Consider the following 27,966-nt stretch of genomic DNA (forward strand, 5'->3'; position numbering starts at 1 on the left):
CACAGCAGACAGACAGACAGTTCTGTTCTAATGACACTACAAAAAACAATGCTTACCCAGGCTCCAACATCAGAATCATGGGGCAGGCACAAGCTTAGTTTCTGGTGGCTTTTTAAAATTGTATTATTGAAAGATGTCACAGGAAAAACCTGCTTTATTTAAATTTTATACAAGATATCCCCATGTTCTATTACAGGATTTGTAAAACAGTTAAAAACTACAGGAGAGAAAAGCAAGGGGTGGTGAGAAGCAAACTGCCAATACGTGGAGGAGTAATGGGATAGACAGTGCAATGGTGTGACATCAAAGCAATCTATTTGCATACTTCAGTCCCATCACTTAGACTATCAGATGTCTAGGGACGCTCAGATTTTAAGAAAGTGACTTCAGAGAGAAGTGATGTAGTCCCGTAGTTACACTGACCGAGCATCAACTTGTTAGATAAATACTTTACATTTTTGTAGTGCCTGATAGCAGAGGACCTCAGAAAGTTGAAACATCTAACTAATCTAAGTTTTGACATCCCGGTGGAGGTAAAGTATTACTCCCACTATAGATGGGAACACAGACACAGAAAAGTGAAGTAACTTGCCCAAGGCCATACAGGAAGCAGAACAGGGAGAAGCTGCCAGAATTCCCTGACTCTGTGCTCAGATTTATGGTGATTTATGCTATATAGCATTTTGAAACAAATGAAGCACATGCCATTCTCTTTCATGGATAATGGGGTGATACAGTGACACAATGGAAGCAACAAGACAAATTTGTCTACAACAAGCAGGTTAATTTTAAAAGATCACTGCACTTTAAAGGACAGAGTCAACATCTGAAATTTTCCTCTCTTTTTAAAAGCAATCTGCAAGTATTGGAGAAACTATCCAACTAGTTTCACCTATCAGGCTAACCAAGATCTGCATCAGCCAACCTTACAGTAACGTTCTCAGTCTGGACATGTCTCGTAACAGAGGCAAGCAGCTTATCAGTAAACCAAAATCTTCCCTCTGCCTAGATTCCAGAGGGCCTAGGACAAGATGCCATGCTTCTCAAGTCTAGCTTTACCCTTTAATGTTCGCACACCCACTCCCCCAACCCACACACCCAGATCCAAGCTCCGTCTGTGGAGCAGAAACGGACGTACACAGCTGGAACGGGATGGAAATGAAACAAGACTACGTGTCAGTGGAAATTGCCCATCCCAGAGAAATACCCACCATACACAAAGTGGCCAGAACAGCAAGGAACAAATCCAAGTCCTCACACGTGGTTCGTCAGGTTGCTTTCTCCTACCGCCATACCTTGCTACATTTTGGGGCAAAGGGTTTGATTTTGGACAGCTCCTCTCTGTGCCCGAACACACTGTGTCCAGCTCACGAGCTGTTGGAGCTTTCTCACTTGAGAACTTTGAAGATTTTACAGTCATTCATCACTTTCAGAGTCCATGACTGGGATTTAAGCTACTGTTTGAGTTAGATTTCTCCCTCATTTTCTTCCTGTAGACCATGCGGCTCTCCAGCCTTACTGCGCCCTAAACCTCACCTGGGCAGAGGGTCTCCTGTCTCCCAGACAGTGGAAGCAGGGAGGGAAATTATTCCCCTTGCACCATAATGATATGAGAACTCTTACAGTCAAGAAGGACAAGAGTGGCCAGGTAATCTGAGTAGAGGTCATGAGCGCAGCAGGCCCCTGGCACTGACTGACGGGGAGGAGAGTTCTGAAGGACTCTTGGTTTGACTGTAAAAAAAATTAAGTCCTCTGGCTGTTTTAAGTCAACAAGCACAGCTTAGTGTATGCAAAAGCCTGCCCCTTCTACAACACCCATCTCTTGTGGCCTGTCCAGTGGTGCCTTCTTCCCTTCAGTTATAGTGAGGAGTGAGTTCAGCACTGCTTAGGAGCTAGAGCAGAGGGCCTAGCATGGAAACGGGTTTCCATGCCTGAGCAGTAGAGCGCTCACCTAAGCAGTTTATAGAAGCAGGTGGAAAGGAAGAGGAGGAAGAACAGAGTCACTGTGCAGGAAGCAGCCACATCAGCCCCTAAAAACACAGCAATGCAGGATGGAGCTGTGACCTCTTCTCTCTGCCTCCCCAGGGGGCGAAGAACGGGCTCTGAACTGCGTTGCTCCATGTTGTGCATGTATAAACACTTGAGCAGCAGTGGCGAAGTGATGAAAAAAGGCTTTGGAGTCAAATGGGTGTTGGAAATAGTCAGGGCCACGAAGCCGTTTATTTTAAAACTCGATGTCATGAACAATAATCTAGTATCTCGAGTCATGTTTACAGTGATTCTAAAAATTACGAGACAGTCAGCCACAATTCTACTGTACAGGTACTTTAAATAGTGGTTAAGTAAAACATTGCCTGATATGGGACAGTATGCAGGACTGGAAGAGCTGCCTCCCACCAGCAGGGCCTACTCTGTGCCAAAGCCTTTCCTCAGTTCAGAACAAGGCCCACAAAGGGTGGATTTTGAATGCCATCTAAGGGAACTGAACAGGGACGACTTGTCATCCCCAGGGCAGAGAGGAGTAGTCAGCGTTAGTATGTGTCAGCAGGGCCCACATGGACCCACTCCAGTGACTGGACTAGCACGGAGGGGGAAAAAACCAAGGCAACATGCAGTCAAGACCAGATAATCTGCTTTTTCCACATATGCCTGCTCTGCCCACTGGACAGGGCCATATACAGTCAGCTTTCGGGCTCCATCTGCCCTGGCATAAGTGATCCCTACACATTTCACATCCCATCAAGGTCCACCTACAAGGATTCCTTTCTCCCAGAAGTCACCCTCCTTTAGGGGACGAGGGGCAGATGGAGCATGGCCAGAAAGCCACTTGCCCCATGTTCGTTCACGACCCTTCCTGAGCACTCACATTCAGCACGGAGAGTTCCGGCTTCCCACCTGACCAGCAGCACTGGATATTTTACAGTGTGCGCGGGAGATGCAGTGAGTCAGTGTGTGTGTGTCGCCACCCCCTGGAATGGCCCCTTTGGGGAGGGAGGGTGCAGGTGACCTCTCCATCGGACACCTTCTCACTGCTGCTCTATAGGGGGTGCAATTTAAAGTGCACTTCAGAACTGAATACTGTCCCTTTGGAGAACTTCCGCTACTACCACCAAAGCCTCAAGCGTTAAGCCGCACATTTCACCCCAGCTATGCACGTGCTGGATGCTGGTCACAAGCAGCTCTTACAAATTAAGCCAACCCCCCACCCCCAATTTCAAAGACAGAGTCAAACAAGCTAGGGCAATGGCAGCAGCTATTATATTAATATAATTTTTTAGAATAAGAGCATAAATAATTCCTCTACATTACAGCCACATATACATCTGCTGCAGTGTCTAACATGATTATTAGCATCACACAATTTCAGCTTGCTTTAAAGTAAAGAAGAGCACAAGTTAAAACAAAAACAAAAAAAAGGTTAAATTTCCCTCCTTTCCCCGTCCATCTGGCACACCCAGCTCATGCACACCACAGACTTGTACCAGGGAGGGAAAGGAAGGGATAATAGCAAGGGAAAGATGGGATATAAATATGCTGAAGTAAAAACTGCAAGGGGGTCAATTTACATGCAAAGACACGTTTCGGAAGGAGAGGAGCAGCAGCTGGGTGGGTTTCCCTGCTGCAAATCCTTTGCTCTCCCTCTTCCCCTGCTGGGGTCGGCAAAGCACCTTGGAAATATAAAGCACCATCCAAGTATCCTCTCAGCCCCAGCCAGCCTTGTTGGTAGGTAACAGAACAGAAGCAGTAGCTCAGCTGAAGCATGGGCTCTCTGTCCAAGCCAGCCAGTTCAGTCCCAACTAAGGCAGAGCCATTTAGTGTTGCAGAAGTTAGTGTATTCAGGGAAAGGCATGTCTCTGCCCCTTCCTTATCAGTCCACTTCTATCACTGAAGTGATTGTTCCTGCTGACAGGCAGCTGCCTCCCTCAGCCTTGGAACGGAGGGAACTGGCTCCCTGTAGAAGGAGCAGAGTTCACAGACAAAGTTTGTCAGATGGTGGCCATGTTTAGACTGATGGACAAAGCCAGCCACCATTTCTCACCACCCACTATCCCTACATGTTTGTAGCATCATGCTAATAAGGCAGAGTCCTTGCCCCAGTTTGCATCCTGCACTTGGATCTACTGGTGTGCCACCAAAACGAGGCCGATGGAAGCACAGAGTACCTGGGGCAGGATGTTTTTAATTTGGGAACATCTACACTGCTGGGTACAGGCACTCGATTTCGTTTGTATGCACAGGCCTGCAAGGCTTCGGGAATCTTCAGGCAACAGCCCTGCTTTGGTGGCTGATAAAACAGACCACAAGCTTCCTTGCTGACTGATCTCCAGTCCAGCTGAGAGGAGACACAGCAGGAAGGTTAGGGGAGCAAAGCACCTTAATTCCTGGTCTGGCACACTGTTGTGAACAGCCCAGATGGCATTCCGACTTGGGAGTTTCAAGAATGACCCTAAGAAAAGGCAGTGTTATGGTTTATTTATTAGCGCTGGTGACTGCAGTTCCAAAGACAGTCAAAGCATCTGCAAGCAGTCAGGCTGCAACAAGAGATGAGAACCTTCTACCTAGATCTAAGTGCACAAAAACACCCAACCAACGCCCCAGTATGACTGATACACCCTGTATGGATCACCCTGGGTATGGAAACAAGCATCCTACATCTGAGAGCTACAGTGAGTTAGACAAGATTGGCACAAGGAGGACAGGACAGGACAGATTAAGTTAGAGTCTTCCAGTGAGTCAGTCACTGCCAGTTTGATTTCGCTGCATTGTGCGATTCCATAAAAAAAAGTTATTTCTACTGATTATTTCTAGCCACATGCAGCAGCACGCACCTGCCAAGGCACCCAGAAACATCAAAGTAACATGACAGTGTGTTGACAAGAGCCTCTGAGGCTAAAATAAAACTGTTTCCAGTATTTTCCAGAAGGCTGTCTTGCCTTTGAATGTTCTGGTTAGAAACCTTTTAGGGATCCAAAAAAATTGGCTAAAAGCACTCTGGGATCTATCCCTTCAGCAGTACAGCCTAGCAGGTACCCAAAATACCTCTTGCTAAACCAAGATGTTAAATTGTCAGGGAATGTATATTTCCCACTCCCCCTGCCTTGAGGTCATGAACTCCAGTTTGATTTCATGCTTCCTAGCTGCAGTAACAGACTATCCAGATCAAGGGATTCTGGCCGCCCACAGTTTAAAGACAGATTATTGTCTCGGCTGCTTATTTCTGGTGTCTAACTTCCCCTGCACCCTCACCCGCCTCCACCCGTCTGCCACAGCAGCATATCGGAGGAAAGAACAGAGCTAGAGATCAAGCACACTGGATGGAGGGTGACATAACACAGCCAGCAAACTGGCATGCGTTTCTTTAGAAAAGGTGCCAGAGACCTAATGGCTAGAGGCAGGACACATCTAAACAGTTAGAAACTAAGGCACTGTCAAAGGGAAGCGAGAGGGCAAGAAGCCTGCCATCTGACCGAGGCCCAAGCGAAACCTCAGCTGGAAAACGACCGCCGAACCTTTGGGCACCAAGAAGAAAATGGGTGAAATGGTTCTCAAAGGACTGCTGCTTGAGCTGCCGTGGAGCATCTTCTTGCCAGCTGGGGAGTCAGCCAGGCTGATCCTTGGAGTGAGACCAACAGGGACGTGGCACTGGTCAGAACAGCCTCAGCCACTTTCCCTGCTTCCACTGGCAGCGTGGCAGGCTCCTGGACAGAGGAGGAGCTTGAAGCAGCGCCGGAGAAGACAACTCCCCTAAGGGGACAGGGACGGACGGGTGGGCAAAAGAACGTCCACCCTTCAGAGAGCTGCAAGCAGCAGCGCGAAAAGGATTGCAGAAGCACTGAAGAGGCCTTTGACCTGCAGTGGTCTGGATCAGCTGCTGTGGCTGATGGCTCAGCAATAGGTTTGATTGGCATTGCAACCCTGGGACGGGCTCAAAACAGGTAAGACTCGTCTTGTTTGAGCAAACAAGCTCCATCCCAGCACGTACTTGGTGTATCATTAGCCACGGAGCCTTTCAGCTCATGTGGGGCCAGCGTCAACTCCCACAAGGACTTTATTAGCTCTTGAACTGCATGCCCTGGGAAGAGCTCACAGCCCTCTTTCCTGGAATGGAATTGATACTTCCCCTTAGCACAAGGTTCCCCACGTCACAGCCTTTCCCCAGCACCCATGCTTCCACCTGACCCTGAGCCAGCCCCTGTGGACAGCCACACATCTACCATGCACAGCGCACCTCTGTGGTTACATAGGGATGCCACAGAGGGACAAGCAACCTAGAGTGAAGAACTGTTAATGGCTCTGCATTCACAGCTAAGCATGCCTGGCAAAACCATAAGGGGATCAATTCCATACCAGGCGCTCACTGACACCAAGGAGAAACCTAGCTCTGTGCAGCACTCTGCCTCTTAGGAGCTGGCAGAAACACACACAAGCAAATGATCTGATCCCTGACCTGCCAGCCCTCTGCAAACCCAGGAGTCACCTGCTTACACCAGCAGAAGGGCTCTGGTACACTGTGGAGGATAAGAAGGAACTATGACACAGCAAATGAACAGGTGGGATTAGCTCTTTACCCTGCAAGCTACAGTGCTTTCCTCACTGACCACCTTGTTCTGCACTCTTCTCAAAAGGTTCCTCCCCCTTGCCCCGTTCCCCTCTGCACACACGCGTGATGGCTACCCACTATGCTGGCCTCCCCTGAGCTACAGGCCTTACTGGGATAAAGGGGAGGCCATGCACAGCGCTGACCATTTAGTCAATCCCACCTCCACCATGAACAACAGTATCTTAATGCGAGTACCATGCGCTTGTTTGGGCACGGAGCACCCATTATTCACTAGCCCTGATCGAGGTGTTCAGGTGCAAATGACCCAGAAGCTACAGACAGCTAGAGACAAGAGTGCCAGGGCAACCTCCTTTAAGTGCCTGTATAACTGGAGATGGCTGCGGGCTGAAGAACAGAAGTCTGAGTTGAACGCAAGAAGCTTTAGAGGATAGATGAGGAGTGCACTTGCAAAGCAGCTAGAGCCTTGAGGCAAAAGTGATGCTGCTCATGCAAAGAGCTCACAGTCGGACACCTGGCAAGTCTCCCAAAACCCGCTAGTGTCATCAGAGATCCAGATGTGACCACGAGATGATAGATCTGAGCAACGAAGAGGGGAGATTATTCCCTTCGCAGCTCGTTAAAGAGGAAATCTGAGAACCCAGAAGGTCCTCTGGCTCAGAGCGGCCTCACAAGAGGAGATGAGCAAGGTCACAAGGCTAGAAGGAACCTTTCAGCAAGGCAAGGACAGAGGCTGTGGGTCTCTATCCAGCTAAGGCGGCAACACAGCAGAGTGAAAACTTGGGTCTCACACCACATAGACTTTGCTGGAGATTGAAAAACCTCCAAACAGGGAAAAGGAAAAGCAAAATACTGGATATCCAGCTCAACAGAACTTACATTTTTGTGCAGCTTAGCTGTGAATGGAGTGAACCTGAATCAGATCTGGCCCAACTGCCAGAAAATTTATTATATGGTTTTACCCAAGACAGTTCTGATGGTCAATATAGCGCCAGTTACTGATGCATTTGCAAGGATTTATTAGGCAACCCAGCTGGCCTGTAAGTGACCAGGCAATGGCACTAATTGAGAATGACCACTTCGTTAGGTGTGCATGTGGTACTAGGGGCAGTACCAGTGAGTGGACAAGTGGCCTGTTCCGTTTCTTAGATCAAATTCGCTCCTGCTACGATTCCATTTTGGAAGGAGAAGGAGCAAAGAGAAATCACCATGTCTCTGGGAATCTCCAGCCGGGGGGGGGGGGGGGGGGGGACGACGACGACAAGATGGCTGCTCTGGGCAAGCTTCTTCACTCCTTTCTTCCCCTGCCAGGAGACCGTGTGATGCCTTGCAACCTTTGCTTTTAAAAAGAAGCCCTTTAATACAAAGGGTTGTGTTCCCCATCACAACTGAAGCCCTGTATGGCAATCTTAGAGCCCAAGAGTCAAACTGGTAATAGAAAGCGAGGCCCTCACCCTGGCAGGTGGCCCTATAGGTCGGGTTGAGCAAGGCTGGCAGAGCAGTGGGGAGAAGCTTGCCTTTGCAAATGCTGGGGCTACTGTGGATAAGTAGGTCTTAATTCTCCAGAGCAACACCCTTCACAAGTACCAAAGTTGTATGTGCGTGGGGAGAGTGGGTGGGGGTGTTTGTCTGAGAGCAGAGAAGGGATTTGGATAGTAAAGTTCCCTGAAGACACCAGCAAAAAATCCCAACAAGAGGGATCTTAGGGTAAAGCTCCATGGTCAGGCTCTGTGCATGGACTTCCTCGAACAGTCGCCCGACACAGTTACAGGAGTTGCTGTGACAGCTGCCTAAGTTACAGCTGCACTGCTGTTTCTACAGGAAAGAGGATGGCTGTACATCCCAGGCTGCAGCCAGCTGACTTTGTTTGCTCTTACTGGAGATTTCATCAGACCAGCTCAGCATTACAACTCCGCTGTCTTGGTGAATAGCGGTTACAAGTGGCACTGCAGTGAATAGTTAGACATGAAAAATTGTTTTAAAAAAACCTCAAGCTTTCAGATATTCCCTTCTGTTTCACCATTTCTCTCACTCTGAGTAGCACCATTGACTTCCTGGGTGGGAGACACAGATTCTTTCTAGCAGGAGCTCCATTTTGATTTAACAAACACATGGTAAAGCAGAAGACCATTTAATCTACTGTCAGGATGGCAGCTCCCTGTGCTGTTTCATAAATATAATGCAAAAGAATAAGTAAGCAGAATCTTAAGTAATGTTGCAGTTTCCCTTTTAGAGCCCACCTTTTGCTGCAAGGCCTGTGTCCAGGCTAGAATGTCCTACACAACCAAATGCAGAACCACCCAGACCAGACCATCTAACCCATGGTGGGTGCCCAAATTGTTCCTCCTGGAAACACTCAGCCAAGAGAAAGATCCTCCCTTCCCCAACGCACCTCACCATTTGGGTCTCAAGATTTCATTTGGACCCTACTGGAAAGAATGCCGCCGATCACATTTCATGGGCTCGTTTTTTGGCATGGGTAACCCCTCCCTCACCTCCCAACTGCCACAACTCCAAAAAACCTAAGCACTTTCCTTTAGGTAACACCACGTAATTCAGATCTGTTTTCATGAAGTCCCATCTAATTAGTAACCAACCCCCTGGATTCCACCTCTCTGGCACTTCCTCCCATCAGATGTCCTGAACTCAGATGTCTTGAATACAAAAGACAACACTGAATGGAGTAAGGCTTATGGTTATGTATGCCGGAAGACTGACTATACAGCACAGCACCTCCTAGTTGTGATTTGTGGCCTAGCGTGTCCTCCTCCACTGCTAAGGCTACAGGAGCAGAGGAGAACGGTTTAATGAATACATAAATAAAAATTGTGCTTCCATTTAGATCTTCTTTACAACCTCCCCCTCAAAACACAGAAATTTGGAGATAAAATTTTAAAACAGTTGAAGATTTTGCACCAGTCAAGATACCCTGAGTTAAATAATCTTTAAAAGCACCTCTGTTTTCAAGCTATTAATAGTTCCAGTAAAAGCACCCAAGGAGCTCTTCCTATTCAGAGTAGAAGCCAGAGCACAGCAAAAGGACATGCGGTTAGGTGAGGCTACACAGTGGAGGGTGAGTGGAAGCAGGTTATTTAACAAGCGTGTCTCATCCCCCCTCCCCATTAAGGATCAGCCATGCAGTGTAAGTACAGAGAGGTTAAAAAGAATCCAGGAGTGCATTCCCGTCAGTGTAAACTAAAAATGATCAGCACCATTAGGAGACAACGTGGCATAGCCCTTGAGAGGCTCAGGGCAGAGGATCCCTCCAGGACTAGCTAGGGATGGACACGCAGTGAGTGGAGCTGGAAGGACAGAAGCAGCCAGAATCTCTTTGGCCGGAGGCGCAGAATGGGGGATGAGAGCAGTCTGTGAAGCAGCTGGTGGAAGATTTGGCTCTGGGGTCGCGCAGGGGTTGGTGTTTGCACCTCTGGCGGAGGTTTCAGGAGGAGGGAGAATGGAGGCGGCAGAAGCGGCTTCCTTGGCTAACGGAGGCGGCAGAAAGGCTATGAGCAGCTGGCTTGGTAGGAAGCGAGAGTGGAAAAAGGAGGAAGAGTCTTCACTGTGCTTCTAGGGGAAAAAAATAGAAAGAAAAAAAGAGGGAAAAAAAAAGAGGAGAGAGAAGCACCAGTCGCACAGAGTTCGCACGGCTTTTTTCCTCCTTCCCCCAGGGTCACTGCTCTGGCTCTGACCTTCGGGGCCGGTATCTCCGTTGGCCCGTTGACTTTCGCGTGGCCACTGCTGCGGTGAAGCCCACCAGGCAGCACAGGGACGTGGTGCCGAATTTGGCCGTGTCCAGCCAGCTGGGTGTGTCCGCCTTCAGGTACTTTTCAGCCAAGTGCAAACCCATCACCAGGAGCCACAGGACCGAGGCGAAGGCATCGATTCTCCGCAGCCTGGAATGCCAAAAAAAACGAGGATGTGCGTCAGAGCAACACGCCTACAAACTGGCCACCCAGAGCCAAGCCAGGCGTGGCCCCGGAGGGCGGCGCTGAGGAGTGAAGGAGGTGGCAGCCTGGGATGAACAGACTGAAGCAGGCTATAGGCCACCTCCCAATAAGCTGTGTCAGCTGCACGGCCCCCCCACCTGCCCTGATCAGTTACTGCTCCATTCACTAGACTGCAGGACAACAAAGAGATTTCTCCATCCTTGGTAATTCAGGCCATGGTTATAATCCAATGGGATTATCTAAGAACTCCCCCGCCCAAAATCTATATCTTTCAGAGAGTCCTTTGCAACCTCAATAGCATCCCAAGAATCTTCTCCCACAATCCGAGCACTGAATGGGAGACCGCCATAACAATATACATAGGCCTTTTAATCTGACAGGCAGGTAGGCATCACTCTAGGCACAGAGGCTCACTTAGTACCCGAGATAGAGGCAGGACTAGAACCCAGGTCTCCCGATTCAGCTGGCTTGGAGGATGGCTTGTGAGCACCGCAAGGAGACAGGAGGCCAGTGCTGCCAATTGCTGCATTCTCAGCCCTGTGCAGAGAATCAGTCCCCGGTTTGGATCTCCAACAGCCCCCAGATGGACACAGAGAGCACACAGGAGACCCACCTGATCCGTCCGGCCAGAAGCATGGCTAACAGGCAGGTGAACAGCCCGAGGAGGACGACCGCAATCTGATGGTTCCTCCCGTAGGTCCAAGCGACACTCAAGTTCTTCACCGTTTGCTCTGGCAGCAGGTGGAGTAGCTCCCACCAGCCTGCAATTCCCAGGAGAGTGCGATTCTCCGAGGCCACTGCTGGGCTCGCTGCAGTCCCATTCCCAATGGCCATGGGGCCAGTTTCCATAGGAACAGGGGCCGTGACTTTGAGTGAGAAGGGGTCACCTGACCCATACAAGGCCATCAGGACAAGGAACGCACAGCTGAGGAAAGTCAGGAACCGCAGAATTATCACCTGAGTCGGGGTGCTCATGGAGGAGGAGGAAGAGCAAAAGCTCTGCAAAGAGGAAGGAGAAATATCTCTGGTCACAAGCAAAACAAGTTGGGGGGCAGGGGAGGATCCTCAGACTGGTGCCAACTAAACATTTCTACATCGTATCGACCTACTGAGCAACTTGGCCTCACTGAACAGGGGGCTGCAGGTCAAGAGTGAGGGGTATCAGCACCGCAGTGGGCTGGGGAGGGGCAGGAAGGAGGAGAGCCCAGGACTGGAACAGCAGGGGATTGTAGGAGAAGGGCCAAACCCTCAAGTTATCACTCCCGCCCCTTGCTCAGTTCCACACTTGCTCAGTCCCACACTTCATAGTTCCCCTGCGGCAGGGCGAGTTGGTTCTTCCCACCCCTGCTCCACCCCTCCCTCACTCCTTCCAGTTCAATGGTGCCCCATAGATCATCCCAGCAAGATGCAAGCATCGCACAGTGAGGGGTGTTGCAATCCCCCAGCCTGGCACAAACCCAATGCCAAACATTAGAGACCAGCTCATCAGGGCCCGAGAGAGAGAATTATACTGAGAGAGATCTGGGCAGACATCTAGGGCACCATCAGCTGGACAGACAAGCTGGCAGGGGACTGTGATCACAGAAGACTCACTGTTATTCACCCCTCTGGATTTATTTACAGCTACAACATCAAATTTGGCCGAAGACCAGATGTTAGCCCTGGCCCCAACTTAAGCCAAATGTGATCCCATCATCCCACTTAACTCAAAAGCGGAATCCATCAGAGCCGCCCGGGCAGACACACTCACTTCCAGCCCCGCTCCTGGGTCGGATGCCGATGAGCCTGGGTCACTGCACCACTCTCCTTGCCACTCACCCTGCTGCCCATGGCCACGTACCTGCATATAGGGCTTGTCAGTCTCCCGGCGTTTGAAATGGTGGCTCAGCAGCAGCGCCCGGAGCTGCCGGTTCTGGTGCTTGATGTAATATTCCACAGCGGCCTGGCATGGGCGGCACAGCTTGTAGGTCTGCTCCAAGTGGTGCTTATATACCTCGATCTCCTCATCGTATTTACCCTTGGGAGAGAACAGGGAAGCAGATCAGAGGCACCAAACCCCAGCAGTCAGAGGGCACCATCGCTCTTCCACCAATGCACAGATCCCGATCTCCATACTATAGAGCAGCTGGGTACCACCTCAGAATTCTAGGTCAGCTGGGATCAAAACACCCAGCTAGCACGTGGGAAATGTCTCTCAGCCCCACACAGTCTGGGAGAGACAGACAGTGCTGATGGAGCAGAACCAAGCCACAGCAGCCTTTGGTGGTTTATGGGATATGGAACACAGTCAGCCATGACCTTGCTGATTTTATCAGCTAAGGACCACATCTAGGGGGAGAGGTGTCCCATATCTGTAAGCAGGTACCCCAGCTGGTACCTGCCCACAGAGATTTTCACTCAGCCCAGGCAAGCCAGCCAGCCAAGCTGCTTCCTCTTTCTGGCCTAGGTTCAGCAGCAGTCACCGGCAAAAACCCCCCCGCTCAAATCAGTGCAATAAATCATCATCAATGGTTGTCAAAACAGCCTGTGCGAAGGGTGCATTTATCACTGTCACTGGAGCGGAGACGTCACTCATCATGGCAGGTCCCAGGGCTCTTTCAACGCCATCTCCATTCCCAGGCTGTTCTGGGCTCCCTGCCCCAGCCGTGGCATCGGAAGGTCAGTTCTCTCCCAAACTTGGCTCCTGTTTCACCAGGGGGGAGCCAGGATGGGCCGGCCCCTCCCCTTCCCACATGCTTTATTTAGTCTTGCAGGCTGGGCTCCTATCTGAACCCTACAGCTCAGAAGTAGCTCAGGTAGCGGGGCAGCATGGGAGAAATCTTATCCTGCCCCAAGAACAAACAGGGGCCTCCATTCCCCAGGGCTGTCTACCAGCCCCATGTGGCTCAGAACTCCTGCTTCAGTTATGATGAAACACAGGTGGCCCTGAACACCACAAGATCAGAGCCTCCAGTGCCACAGCCCCTGCACTCAAGGGGAGCATCACACGGATGTTCTGCTGGCTTGAGTCTAAGCAGCCAAAGGGACAGCTCCCGAGCTTTCGACAGCACCCAGCATGGGCATCACTACCCATAGGACCCCAGGAGCAACAGTGCCTCGGAAAACAGAACAGACCCAGGTTGTTCTGATTGAACTCCGGCAGGACAACATGCCCACCCCAGCCTGTCCCTTCCTCTCCTCAACCCCTCATCTGTCCTCACTCCCAGCATGGACCTGCAGAGAGATCTCGAGGATGGGAGCGTGCAACTTTGCGTGGAGGCTGCTGAGCACTGACTCTACTGGGAGGAAAAATCCAGGCACGAGGGTCACCTCTCTGTGCAGGTCTTTTTTGGGACGGCTGGGGGGAGGAACGGGGTCAAAGAGCTGCATTTGAGAGTGCTAAAGGAGTTGGTGGATGTGATTGCAGAGCCATTGGCCGTTATCTTTGAAAACTCATGGCGATTGGGGGAGGTCCCGGACAACTGGAAAAAGGCTAATGTAGTGCCCATCTTTACAAAAGGGAAGGAGGATGATCCTGGGAACTACAGGCCAGTCAGCCTCACCAAAGGCCCTGGAAAAATCATGGAGCAGGTCCTCAAGGAATCAATTCTGAAGCACTTAAAGGAGAGTAAAAGTGATCAGGAACAGTCAGCATGGGTTCACCAAGGGCAAGTCATTCCTGACTAATCTAATTGCCTTCAATGATGAGATAACTTGCTCTGTGCATGAGGGGAAAGCAGTGGACATGTTATTCCTTGATTTTAGCAAAGTTTTTGATACGGTCTCCCACAGTATTCTTGCCAGCAAGTTAAAGAAGTATGGGCTAGATGAATGAAGTATAAGGTAGACAGAAAGCTGGCTAGATCATCGGGCTCAATGGGTAGTGATCAATGGCTCCATGTCTAGTTGGCAGCCGGTATCAAGCGGAGTGCCCCAAGGGTCGGTCCTGGGGCCGATTTTGTTCAATATCTTCGTTAATGATCTGGAGGATGGCATGGACTGCACCCTCAGCAAGTTTGCAGATGACACTAAACTGGGAGGAGTGATAGATACGCTGGAGGGTAGGGATAGGATACAAAGGGACCTAGACAAATTAGATGATTGGGCCAAAAGAAATCAACCAAAACAAGGATAAGTGCAGAGTCCTGAACTTAGGACAGAAGAACCCCATGCACCGCTACAGACTAGAGACCGAACGGCTAGGCAGCAGTTCTACAGAAAAGGACCTATGGGTTACAGTGGATGAGAAGCTGGATATGAGTCAACAGTGTACCCTTGTTGCCAAGAAGGCCAATGGCATTTTGGGATGTATAAGTAGGGGAATTGTCAGCAGATCGAGGGACGTGATCGTTCCCCTCTATTTGACATTGGTGAGGCCTCATCTGGAATACTGTGTCCAGTTTTGGGCCCCACACTACAAGAAGGATGTGGAAAAATTGGAAAACGTCCAGCGGAGGGCAACAAAAATGATTAGGGGACTGGAACACATGACTTATGAGGAGAGGCTGAGGGAGCTGGGATTGTTTAGTCTGCGGAAGAGAAGAATGAGGGGGGATTTGATAGCTGCTTTCAACTACTTGAAAGGGGGTTCCAAAGAGGATGGATCTAGACTGTTCTCTGTGGTAGCAGATGACAGAACGAGGAGTAATGGTCTCAAGTTGCAGTGGGGGAGGTTTAGGTTTGATATTAGGAAAAACTTTTTCACTAGGATGGTGGTGAAGCACTGGAATGCGTTACCTAGGGAGGTGATAGAATCTCCTTCCTTTGAAGTTTTTAAGGTCAGGCTTGACAAAGCCCTGGCTGGGATGATTTAGTTGGGGATTGGTCCTGCTTTGAGCAGGGGGTTGCACTAGATGAACTCCTGTGGTCCCTTCCAACCCTGATATTCTAATGATTCTATGAAAGGCAAAGTGATTTGCTTGACGTCAAACAAGGTTCTCGATGGCCCTGGGATTTGCCCAGGGGAGATGGGCACCTTTGTCCCAACAGTTGCAAGACACTGGGAAGGAAGCCACAAGCTGTATAGGAGAGTAGGTCTTTGAGCTGGCTACTCCTCTTAACAGCGACCCACAGCAATGGAGTGTGCGTGTGTGTGGGGTGCATGTGAAGGGCCACACCGGAGGTGACAATGCTATTATGACTTTGTATCCTGTTTGCACTTTACCACGTTCACAAGCGAGTGACAGCTCCAAAGATGCTCCCAAAACTTCTGCCTCATTAACGTCTTCAGCAACAACGGGAAACATTCCGGATTCCCTCCCTACCCCTATTGGATGGCTTCGTCCCCAGGCACAGCTGCCCGAGCACTAGAAACCCAGGTGCACCGAGGGCCCTGCAGACTTCACTGCAAATGGCCCATGGCCAAGATGAGGCTGCGTGGAAGGTTTAATGCTCCTTGTTCACACAGCAGCGAGGTTGCCAGCTGCTGCAGTTTACTGCTCCGTCAGGTCAGAGCAGGTGCTTATTACTGTGCCGGACAAAGGCGGCTTTATCCAGGGGGTAAGGGAGGAAAGGCCCATCTCCCTGGCTATCGCCGTGCCAAGGGCTCCCTCTGCTGGCACCCAGCTAGAATTACATAGGATAAGAGTGCTCTGCAAGCGTGGGAACCTAAGGGATGGGGCTGGGAATTTGGCAGCCACCTTTGGACCCTGCCTCTCTTCTCTAAGCTGGAAAGGAACAGTGTTCTGGAAGAGAGTCATTGCACAAGCATGAACTGTGGGAGGTCTTGAGGATTTGGGCATCAGGCTAGTGGGCACAAGAGAACTCTGCAGCTCACAATGTTACTACATTGACAAAGATCTTGGGAGGGCCAAGTGACCAGGCATCTCTACAGAAGGCAGCACCGTCCAGAAGCGCTGAGACCCAGACAGGGAGCGAAGAAACCCACATTCTCTCTGCCTCTGCCACTAACATGCTACCTGGCCTCAAGCAAGTCATTTCACCTCTCTGTCTAAAAGACAGGCAGTAACGATACCTCCATGGCCTTTGCAAAGCAATTTGTAATGGCCGGATGAAAAACACAATGGAACTGCCATGTATTATCACTGAGGGTCACAACCTTCTGGACTGAGATGCTTTGGGCTGCCACCAAGAGACACTCTGAGGAGCTGCTCAGCGGCAGCAGGCTCATCACATTACTGCACAGCCGCTCTTTGCAGGGAGTAAAGACTGAGCCAGCAGTTTATATGCTGACCCCACATGTCTAGCCAGTGTGGAACCAGCAAACGGTCAGGCAGAGGTGAATCAACCACAGAGGAAGCGAAAACTGCTGTTTCAGGAGCAAGTGGACAGAATCAGCATGAGACAGAGACACAAGAGAAACTCAAACACCATGAAACTGCCAGAAGGCATCCTCATTAATCACAATCCATGGGTTCAAATCTGCTCCCCAGGAGACATCCTGATTAAGCAGGCTCCAATTACATGGAATAGATTGGATAAGAAAAAGTCTACAGAGTAAAACTAACCCACTAGGTCCTGGGGTTGCAACCCAGGGGGCCCAGAATTTTTCTGCTGTAATAAGGGGGCTCATTGCATGGCAGAGGATGAGACCTACTGCCCTAGATACTTTGCAGGAACACAGTTAAAATAAGAAGCTGGGGGAGAGAAGCCCACACCAGAGCGGACTACCATCCCGCGCTCCACTGGGTGGACAGCACTGACGTCAATCAGCAGGAGAGCTTCCTAGAGCTGCACGAGTGGCAGCCTCATTGTCCTACGCAAGCATGAAGATGAACCTACTACTCCCAGGAGAAATGTCAACTGGACTGCGTTATTCTTTTTAACCTCAGTAGCTGGATCAGAGCAGCTCAGCTGAGGCCCTGTAGAAAAGGGCAGGGCGCTTGAGAACTACCACTATGTTATTCTGCCCATCGCATCCCACAAATTTAAGCAGGGCGAGGTCCGACCAGTATGGAGATGGGAAACCTCCCACGGAAACCCAGCCTAGTGGCAAGAAGTTATGCTAGCTGCTCAGTAGGTGGCGCTCTTCCTTCCGTGACTGACATGGTGTTGTTTGGCAGGCTGGACAAAACCTTAGAAGTCCTAACTACGCTAGCGATCCCACAGCAACCTTTGCAAGGTTAGGGAGAGGCGGTTCCAGTTTCCTGGCCACATTCTAACTCCGCTAATTCAATTCTTCCCATCTATAAACCCCCTCGCCAATGCCAATCAGAATGGAGAGTCTTCTTCACTCCCCCTCCTGAACTATTTGCACAAAGTCCCTGGGCAGCACTGAATACAGCATTCCACCCTCCAGCTGAGCGAAGAACCCCTCTCCCCCCATTACCAGCCTCCTGGGGCCTGGTGTCATTTGTAAAGCCTCACACAAAAGGCTACTCATGCAAAGTATTAAAGGGAGGGAGTTCAAAGAGCTGCAGAAATAATTGGGAGGCTGGCAGGATTCACTCAAGGAAAGATTAAAAAGAAGAATACAAACCCCCCATTTGGCTAAGGGTGAGGGGAGAGACATAACCAGCCTAGTAACATGTGCCGAAAAGGGAAAGGAACTGGCCTAATGAATGGATGGGTAAAAACTAGAGGTAATGAGCTAAAATTCAGAGACTCTGGCTGAAGATTGGGGGGGGAAAATAAAGAACACCCTCCCCCCCATGTAAACAATGAAATCTATTAGGCCTAGGCGTTGCAAACACACTGCTCTTTCCATACTGCTAATTGGGTCAGTGGGGTTCTGGTCCGGGAAAGGATTAGAACCACTGTTCCAGGCTGTGGCTCAGTTTCCATAGGGAAGTGATAGAAGTATCCTGGCTTGCCTCATTTCAAACCGAACAGGACCATAGTCTGCAAAATGGACAACAGGGAACCACGCTGTATTTGCAGAGGGGACCCAACAGTCTGGACTCTGAATAATAAGGGAAGTGAAGATATAAAGTGGGGCTGAGTTTAACATCGGGGAAATTCCTCCCCAAGACAGACTGTGAGGGCTGCACTCAGGGGCTCCTTGCTCAGTGTTCATCCAGGATTCTGCCATCAGCTCAGAGGACTCAGTTTTCTTAAGGCCCTGGACAAAAAGCTCTTTGTGTAGGTGGGACAGTAATTCCCTATCTGCATCATCATGCAGTTGCCATGGCCTCCCAGATAACTGGGGCAGGCACTTCACACACAGACACATGGGCTGCGCTCACAGTTAGAATGAGCAGAGGATGAGCTACCTGCATGGCAGGGAGAAGACAAGAAACAGCCCTGCTGTCTGGAGGATGCAATCCATGGAAAAATCCAGGGCAGGGACAGCAGGAGAACAACTTGGAGGCTGCTCGCATTGCTGAATGCCCTGCTCAGGGATCAAATCAACAGATTTGCCCTCCAGCTCCGAGGCACACACCACTCTCTGGAGACATAGGAGGGGGCTGGGTGGGCAGACAGAAAGGGTCTTGGTAGTTCAGTCATCTTACAATTGCCCAGAGCTTATCAAAATGGTAGATCAGGATTAAAGGCTGTTGTTCCTCCAGCAACGTAGAGTGGGAACATAAGATGCCTTCATGGATAGATCTGGGGACACCTGGATGTTATCTTTACCCAAACAGGATAGAGAGAGAGAGTCTGTCCAAGCCAGCACCTACCTCTTCCCTGGGTGCGAAGGACGCCAGCTGCTTGATCTTCATGGTCTGGTGATTGTTGCATTTCTTGCACAGCAAGATCTGGCTGCTCACCCACTGCTGTGGCTTGGTGGGGTCGCAAAAGGTGGTGGCGCCTGACACGACGTGGTTTAGGTGCTCCATGTACTGGGCAGGAATGGGTTTGTTGTAGTCTCCATTCTGCCAAGCAGCAAAGAAAAGCATGAGCTCTTGAGTCCACCCTCTGCAAGGGTTCCACTGTCAGTGCCCTGCCTCATACGATGAGGAAGAAATAAAACCAGAATAAGATCCGTTGCTCTTCCCCCCATTCTGTACGCCACTCCCAGCTGTTTTACAGGCCGCGCTGCAGAGATTCGTGCATACTCCTGGGCCATGGATTGTCTAGTGCACACACCACTAAGGGGTGCAAAATCAGCACTGTACCCTGCATTTCACTAAACTGCCCAGGAGCCACAGCAGGGGACAGACGGGCCCTATCAAAAATGTCCTTAAGCAGCTAAAGGTTACCAAGCACCCATGCCCATCAAATGCCACTGCATATCCTGTGACAAACATATTAGCCAGCACCTCTGGACCCTTCAGTCTTCAGCAGCCCAGCATCCACCAACTAACAGCTGGCAAACAACGAGGTTCAACACAGAAGATGAGTCTCCCACGGCAGAGAACAGCATCGGGCTATAACCCTGTGCATGCAGATGTGCAGGCCACAGACTAACATCTGGACAGAGTTTCTACCAAGATTTTAGGGCCAGTCAACATATAACAAAGTGTGCACACCCCAGAAGTGGGAGAGGTTTGGAAGGAGGAGAAGATGCAGCAGAGTTGGCTTCTTTTGCCATACGTTTGATGAGCTAATTATAGGGGAATGGCTTTAAGGGAAGGGAATACATGGAAGGGCAGGAAGGGAGTCAAAGTGCCTCGAGGTCAGACTTTAAGGAAATCCTGGCTGGGGACATAAAGCCAGGGGAAAGATGGTTGTGTGGTTAGAAGCAAAGGACTGGAGATCAGGAGACTGGGATTCTATTCCTGGCTTTGTCAAAGACCCACCCTGTGACCTTGAGCAAACCCTTTGTGCCTCAATTTCCCCACCTGAAAACTGGGCACAACCCTTCTGACGGAGTGGAGGGTGGGGTTTAATCTCTCTCTGTAAAGAGAGAGACTTTGGGAATCTTGGCTAGAAAGCCCTGCAGTTAAGGCTACGATGAAGCCATTTTCTGATGCTTATTACGCCGGGTATGTCTACCCAGCAGCAGGGAGGTTAAGTCCCAGCATCGGTAGGCATATGCGCGAGCTCCTAAAACACCATCATGGCCATAGCAACACAGGCGGTCGCTTGGGCTAGCCGGTCAAGTTCAATCCTACCCAACCTCTGGGTCAGGGGTGAGCAAACTTTTTGGCCCAAGGGCCACATCGGGGTTGCGAAACTGTATGGAGGGCCAGGTAGGGAAGGCTGTTCCTCCCCAAACAGCCTGGTCCCTGCCCCCTCCCACTTGCTGCCCCCTGACTGCCTCCCTCAGAACCCCTGCTCCCTCCAACCCCCCTGCCCAACCCCTTGTCCCCTGACCGCCACCTGCCAGGACCCCCCACCCATTCCAACCCCTCCCCCGCTCCCTGTCCCCTAACTGACCCGACCCCCTATCCACACCCCCACCCTGTAACTGCTCCCCCATCCAACCACCCCTGTTCCCTGACCCCTATCCACACCCCCACCCTGGCCCCCCAGGACTCCCATGCCTATCCAACCTCTCCCTGTTCCCCATCCCCTGACCGCCCCCCACCCAAACCTCTGCCCCATCCAACAGCCCCTTGCTCCCTGACTGCCCCCCGGGACCCTCTGGCCCGTATCCAACCCCCCCACTCCCCACCCCCTTACCATGCTGCTTAGAGCGGCAGGACTGGCAGCCATGCCGGCCTGAGCCAGCCGCACCGCCTGCGCGGCGACATAGCCGTGGGGGAGTGGGGACAGCAGGGGCGGGGGCTACCCTCCCCGGCCAGGAGCTCAAGGGCCAGGTAGGACGGTCCCGTGTGCCGGATGTGGCCCTCGGGCTGTAGTTTGCCCACCTTTGCCCTGGGTACATACCTGAGCAGTAGCAGCCATGCTGCTATTTTGTGTGCGCTAGCGTGTATGCGTCTGGGACTTGCACCTCCCCGCTGCTGGGCGGACAGACCCTCCTGCAAAGGCTCACCGTTCGGGCTGAAGTTTCCCATGCGGTGCCTACCAGCCCCGGCTGAATTTACTTTTTTTTTTTTTTTTTTTAAAAGCTAGAATGGTTCAGCCATTTTGGAAAACAAGGTTGGGGGAAAAATACATCATTTTATCCATGTCAAAAAATTCCCACATCTGTTTTGTTGAGAAAAATCTAGTGCCTCGATGCTCTGGAGCAAGGACTTGAAATCTGACAGGGTCTCCCTTTCGCTGTTTGTGAAATTCACTCAAACTTGACCAAATGATAAATCTCAGTTTACACATGCTCAGTAGAGACTTGTTAGTGTATAGCAGCTAAATTCTCTGCAGATTTCATCTGCACAGAGCATGCTCTGTCATGTGGGATTGAGTAGGGATTTCCCTGCAACTGCTGCTCCCACAGGGCACAGCCCCTCCCAGCAGCCTTCTAGCCAGGTAGCCCCTGCGGTACCTCTTGGAAGCCATTGTATTGTTCACAGTAGGGACAGTCCCAGCAGTTGCGATTCCCATAGGGCACCACCGTGTCCTGGTTACAGAACCAGCAGTTCACAGACATGTGTGTGGGCTTCTTCCTGTTAGAAACAGAAACAGAAGGGTGTCAAACTGAGCTGGGCCAGTGAGCTAGAAGGAAACAGGGCAGCAGCCTGTTTGCTCAAATCGGAAAATACAGGTGTGTTTTACATACAAGTCTGAGAATAGTAACCAACTTTCCGCACCCCATGCAGCCTCACAGTAACATCAGGATTTGAATGATCCTTCTTAGGATGGGGCAGAAGACTGGAGAGATGAGTACAGGCAATTCCAGCACCTCCTGGCTAGTCTCCCTGGGGCTTGCACAAGGAAAGTACCAACAATGATGGCTTTGCCTGGAATCCTGCTCTGCTATTTCTGCACCCCCAGAACTGCCTCATGTGCCATCCCCGGTGTGGCTAGCATCAATGCAACTGGAGGGTGCACAACAGTACCTGCCTAGGCTACAGGGTCCTGGCACACCTTCAAGTTTGTGCTCCAGTTGCCATGGGAAAGGGAAGCCTTGGTGGTATTGAAAGCTGCCGTGACCATCACATTCTATCAGGCCATGTGTGGGGACATCAGAAATATGAGAGACTAGCTGATAATCGCTGTGTGCCCAAATGGCTCATCGCACCTCACATTAAAGGGACATGGGTAGATCAGATTTGGCCCCAAGTTCAGCCATTGTAAACTGAAGCTTTTTACACAGCACTAGACAAATGAATTGGCAAGGAGGACTGAAGGATTAATAGGTCATTTCTAATTCCTACACAGTGTTCCCATAATCTTAAAACAACAGCCAGAGAAGGCAAGTTTTGCTCAAAAGCCAGCTATTTATCAGACCTCTGTAGTTACAATCCAAACCCACTACACTGGGCTAGTGCATGAAAATCAGAGAGACTTAACAGAATGAAACTGACTGGTCTACTGTCACTGTGCAAGCAGAGAGCTGCAGCAAGGAATTCATTGTCATAAACAGGGAACAACTAATTAGACTGTCAGGCAAGGTGCTAGATTGGCAGCCCTGGAGACTAAAATCATCCACCCACAAGGCAGATCTAAAGCACTGGGCGGGGGGGCCTTCCCCCACAACGCTCCTTTGTCAACATCTCCTTTAGAGGCAACAGGGGAGTTAATTCTCATGCCCTATTCAACTTGTGATCTCTCTCTGCCAATAAAAATGAAGTAGTGAGATTTTTGAAATATGGATTCCTGCCCACTGGGAACTAGACTGAGACCCAAACTCATGTCACACAAGCCACTAATTTTCAGACGGAAACAACTTCCAATCCCCATTTTTCTGTGCCTGGGTTTGAACCATCAGCCCAATCCCCTGAGCCCATCAGTCCCCCTTTTTTAAAACAATCCTGATAAAATAGGAATCTCAGCAAGTTTAGCCTCCTTCATGATGCAGCCTGACTGGAGGAGACCACAACAAAGACTTTGCTTAAAGTCTCCGCATTTGGACCTCTCGGATCTCTCAAGTAAAATTCTCTGATTTGGTCTTCCACCAGGAACCGAGCCAAGAAACAAGTTTCATCGTAGCTCAAAGAACAGAGTTAATCTGTTTGGGTTTATTAAAACCAGCCAACCAGGTCTGGGAGCGAAGGGACAGCTGTTCAAGCCAACAGCCAATCAGTGACTGTGTACAACAGCTGTCTCGAGTGACAGGGACAGCTGCTACCCAAATCAAGAATAGCAGTTTCTAGTTATGCCACGCAATGGCCGTGTCGCCAATGGACAGCGTGTTGGAAAGGGCTGTCCATGGCGTACTGCAGTAAACACTTGTGTGACAGGTGAGTAGCTGCTACATGTTGACCCTGTGGGACAAAATAAGACTCAAACACCGGCCATCTGTACCCAGGGAGGCAGAGGGGTGGAGTTCTCCTTTGACGCTTGTCCAATACGGCTGCAGCAGCAGGGCATGCAAGCACATCACGGGCTTAGAAATCAGAAAAAACCCCACAGGAGCTCCAGCAGCTATGAGAAACTTCCCATCCTCCTGCTGTGTGGAATCTGCTCTTTGCCTCCAATCTCTGCCCTTTTCGGTATTTTATCAATAGGACTTCTGTCCTGGTGCTTAGTGGGTACTCAAATCTGCTTTGCGTTACACAGATGCCTGGCTCCTCCTATAAATATTACCTGGGTGCTTCGATCTCTCTCCTCACCACCGTATCTGTGCAGCTACAGCTAGACAGGCATGCAGGACAGGCGCTTGAATGATTAAGTTCAAGAAACATTCAATGGCCATTGGGACTATAAAACAACGTGAAGTACCTATCTGACCCTGCCCTTCTTCTGGGAGGTGGGCAAGATGGTTGGGCTAGATACTCAACTCAAAGAAAGGGGTAGAGGCTTGGTCTGCTGATAAATGCCAATCTTCCTTCTCCCCTTTGATTGCCCACCTCAGATGGCTACTTTATAAACAAATACGGAAAGCTGCAATTAAAATAAATCAATCCAATGGCTGAGTGACAGCAACAGACTTGGGGATGGAAGATTCAGAAAAACAGCTCCAAGGAAGAGCCAATGGAAAGGGGACGCAGGAGGGTCTGAGATTAACTGATCTACCCACCGCTGCGTTTACATACCCTGCACTCACTGTGAACGAAAGCTGCCTGGCCACCCCGTGCTGGGGCAAGCTGAAGCAGTAAGTAACTACTTCAGTTCTCTTGGGCAGTAGAAATGCCACTGGAAGCAAGTAGAGGGGAAAAAGGCTTCTCACTTCTCTGCACATACCCAAGGCCTCTGCAACACAACCTCATTGCAAGACACAGATACCTTAGGGCCCCCACAAAAAGCTGCCTTAAAGATGAAGCTGAAAATCTGCCCAAGCTCCGTTTGCAGCCACCCTATGCAGTCAGTCAGCTGACCACAAAGGCCCATTTGAACTACAGCTGTTGATAAGAACAGGAGGAGAAATGCCCATCTGAAGGCATCTCATTCACACAAGCCCTCAGGACAGAGGCAGAAGCCAACCCACCCAGAGCAATGGCACTCATTCATTAGTGGACTGCGGCCAGCTCTGCTGGGACCCACATGGGCTCCCTTTGAGTCCTGGATTATCCAGCAGCCCTTGATGAGGGATCATGCTGACAATTGCAACCCAGACAGCCGGCACATAACATGCTTATAAACCCTCCCAGGGCCCTAGCATGGGGTCTATGCCAAGAGATCAGAGCTGAGAAAGTTTCTCTGAGGATACCAACTAGGTACAGATGGCAGGGCTGGGAGCTTTCCTTTTTCTTGTCCCATTTCCCACCTTCACACCCCTTTCAGTTCCAGTCCTGTGATTCCTGTCCATCTTCTCTCCACACTTCTCCCTCAGGGCCCCCAAGACTCCTTTCCCTACTCCTGCCTAAAAGACATGGCCAGGGATCAGTCACAGCAAGGAGCGCTCTGCGGCCCACCCTGGCCTTGTGTCAAAGGCAGAGCTGCTGGCATTGTTGCAGAACTAGTTCTGTTAAAGATCTTCTACATACTCTCTGCTGTCAGGGAACTGTTCCCTCCACAATCCACAAAGGACCCTGCTGCAAGGGAAGCTACCGACTGAAGGACTTGGGCGAATCTCAGAGAACCAGTGAGAAGCAGCAGCCACCGCTACCACCCGTGATGAGATTATAAATGCCAGGATACAGAATGCTAGCTGGACGGCAGGAGTTAAAGGGAGTGTGGTAGGGATGTGGGTACACCCCCTAATGCAAGACACTCCTATTTGAAACAGGAGACTTGGCAGGACCATAAATAAAGGGGTCAGCTTCAGCTCTTGAGTTTCTCCCACCCTGCCCAACAGTGCTGCTGCTCTCTACCAGTGAAGTTGAAGGTGGTGTGGAAAGTCGTACTGCTGGGATAAAAATGCTGCCCTGCACCAGAATACCCATCCCCATGGGCTCTACGGCAGGCAAGAGAGTGGGTTGGGGAGAAGAAAGAAAGAGAGAGAAACAAACACATATTGAAACCAACAGTCTATTGCAGGGGTGGCCAACCTCTGGCTCCAAAGCTGCATGCAGCTCTTCAGAAGTTGATATGTGTCTCCTTGCATAGGCACCAACTCTCTAATGTGCCGGGGGGGGGTGTGTGGTAAAAGTGCGCGCATGCTCACTGCAACTCCTGACTCTGCCACAGGCCCTGCCCCTACTTCACCCCTTCCCCCAAGGCCTCCACTCCTTCCTGCCCCCTTCCCTGAGCCTGCCATGCCCTCGCTCCTCCCCCTCGAGCTTGCATGCCGCAGGAGGCATAGGAAAGGAGAGGGAGGTGCTGATCAGCAGGGCTGCTGGCAGGCGGGGGGTGGGGAGGGAGCTGATGGGGGGCTGCTGAGGTATTACTGGGGCTCTTTGGCAATGTACATAGGTAAATTCTGGCTCCTTCTCAGGCGCAGGTTGGCCACCCCTGGTCCATTGGTTAGGAGGTATGAGTGGGAGAGTCCTGGAGATTTTGGGCCAGAGAAAGATGGTGGTCTTCACTGGTGAGCATTCTGGATCAGAGAGACAGCAACGTTAACCCCAAGCGTTCCAAAAGTCACAGGTACTCTTTGTCTTCTGGTTTCTGAGTCTGTAGGGTACGCTCCGGTCACATTTTCAAGCTTTTCTTTGCAATCAAGAAGGCTGGATTTTTTAAAGATGAAAACAGATTCTCATGTAATCACAAACTTCCAGGAACTGGAACATGAAGAAATACATCAAATATCTCAGCCTTTGTGCAATGTGCCTCAGGTGGCATGCGATCAGGATTCATCACTGAATTTGGTCCACTGGTTGGCTCGTTAGCTTCCCCAGCCCGGGTACTGGCGGGGAGTGAGACACGAGCGCAGATCCACGCCTCCCACACCAAATACCGTGAAACACCTACTAAAATTGGAAGAGCTGGCTACCCTGGAGACAGTAAACAGTCAGATATTTGCTGCCTAAGTTATCACTAAATGGTCTCAGCCCAGCTCCCAGGTGCACACCTCTCAAAAACACCAGCATAACTAGTACCAACTGGTTCCCTTCATGGCAATCTCAGCAGAGCACGCAACAAGTAAGTGGGCATGAGACTTGGATCCCGAGCAGGTGGTCTCCTTACCACATCATTAAAACATTCATGAGCAAGTGTGCCTAGCTGCTGTTGTGCTATACCTGCTTTGTGGTAAGATGAGGTCATTGGTCCCCAGGGCTGAGAACGGAGCATAAATATCGCACACACGGTGGTATTTCACGAGAGGGAAAAAGGCGTATTCTGAACTCCAGTGGAAATCCTAGAGAAGACAAGGCAGTTTGTAGTCTTCTTATGAATTAGCAGGTCCAATTAAAGACTATGAGGGAGCCTAGGGATTACCTGGACCTGCTAACTTCTGTTAAAACTATGCACTGTCTTGTCTTCCCTAGGATTTTAGCTCATGTTGGTTAATGCTAGTTCAGAGTGAATCTTCTCCCCCACAGTGAAGACAAGACCACACAGAGAAAATCTTCAGTGGTTAAGAGACCTATAGGAAAGAGAGGCCCTTCCCTCTATCCCCCTGAGAGAGTCCTAAGGCAATAAGATTTATTTTAATGCCCAACGTGCTCAATTCAAGACAGGTACTTAAAGAACACTGTTAAAATTGGGGGGGGGGGGAAGAGAAGAGAAGAGAGATGTCCTTCCTTTAGATTAGGTGGCCAATCCAAGTAAGCCACGGGCTACCGGCATTCACCTTTCAGCAGCCAAGCAGACCACCATACAGGAGTTTGAGGTCCATTTGAGGCACACTTCAGTCTACTTCTGGCTCCTCCAGACAGGTCTGCTAGAGGGCATGCTCACCAGCCCCTTAAGGATGATATAGTACTGGATGCCGTGGGCACAAAAGAGGGGTGGGGTCTATTGGGTCTGCCTCTGAGAAACTAGGAGAAAAGGAGTGCTTTCGTCCCGTCCAAAGGTTTGCTGGTACCAGAGACTACACAGGAGAACTAGACTAATAGGTACAAGAGCACTCTCTACTGTGGGAAGAGCATGGAAGCTCCGATTCCTACAAACATGCTTCTGTTTCTCCCCTCCAGATTTGCATCCTTATCAGGGTGGCGGAATGGCCACAAAGAATTCAATATCAACCCTTCCTTCACACAAAGGATCAGGATTTCTCCAGCTCCTCCTGCTTATTCAGGATAAGAAGCAATAATCCCCCTGGTATGACCCTGTAATCTGTTGCCATGGAAATGGGTTCAAAAATCAGAA

General features: G+C 50.4%; 1 protein-coding gene across 3 annotated transcripts in view; it reads right to left on the bottom strand.

Annotated features, from left to right (window-relative positions):
* TMEM201 (transmembrane protein 201) overlaps nucleotides 1-27,966 on the bottom strand; it is a 50,436-nt gene that overhangs the window by 17,221 nt on the left and 5,249 nt on the right. For 2 of the 3 annotated variants that reach the window (XM_073316751.2, XM_073316750.2), the window contains exons 2-6: nucleotides 21,716-21,836; nucleotides 19,065-19,259; nucleotides 12,347-12,523; nucleotides 11,120-11,505; nucleotides 10,249-10,452 (exon numbers count right to left, since the gene is read on the bottom strand). In XM_073316751.2, coding sequence (XP_073172852.2) covers nucleotides 10,249-10,452; nucleotides 11,120-11,505; nucleotides 12,347-12,523; nucleotides 19,065-19,259; nucleotides 21,716-21,836 — 1,083 coding nt within the window. Of the gene's footprint in view, nucleotides 1-10,248; nucleotides 10,453-11,119; nucleotides 11,506-12,346; nucleotides 12,524-19,064; nucleotides 19,328-21,715; nucleotides 21,837-27,966 lie in introns of those variants that run through there. The other variant, XM_073316752.2, reaches the window with a different exon arrangement.

The sequence above is a fragment of the Lepidochelys kempii genome, chromosome 18, assembly GCF_965140285.1.
Source record: "Lepidochelys kempii isolate rLepKem1 chromosome 18, rLepKem1.hap1, whole genome shotgun sequence".
Taxonomy (NCBI): Eukaryota; Metazoa; Chordata; order Testudines; family Cheloniidae; genus Lepidochelys; species Lepidochelys kempii.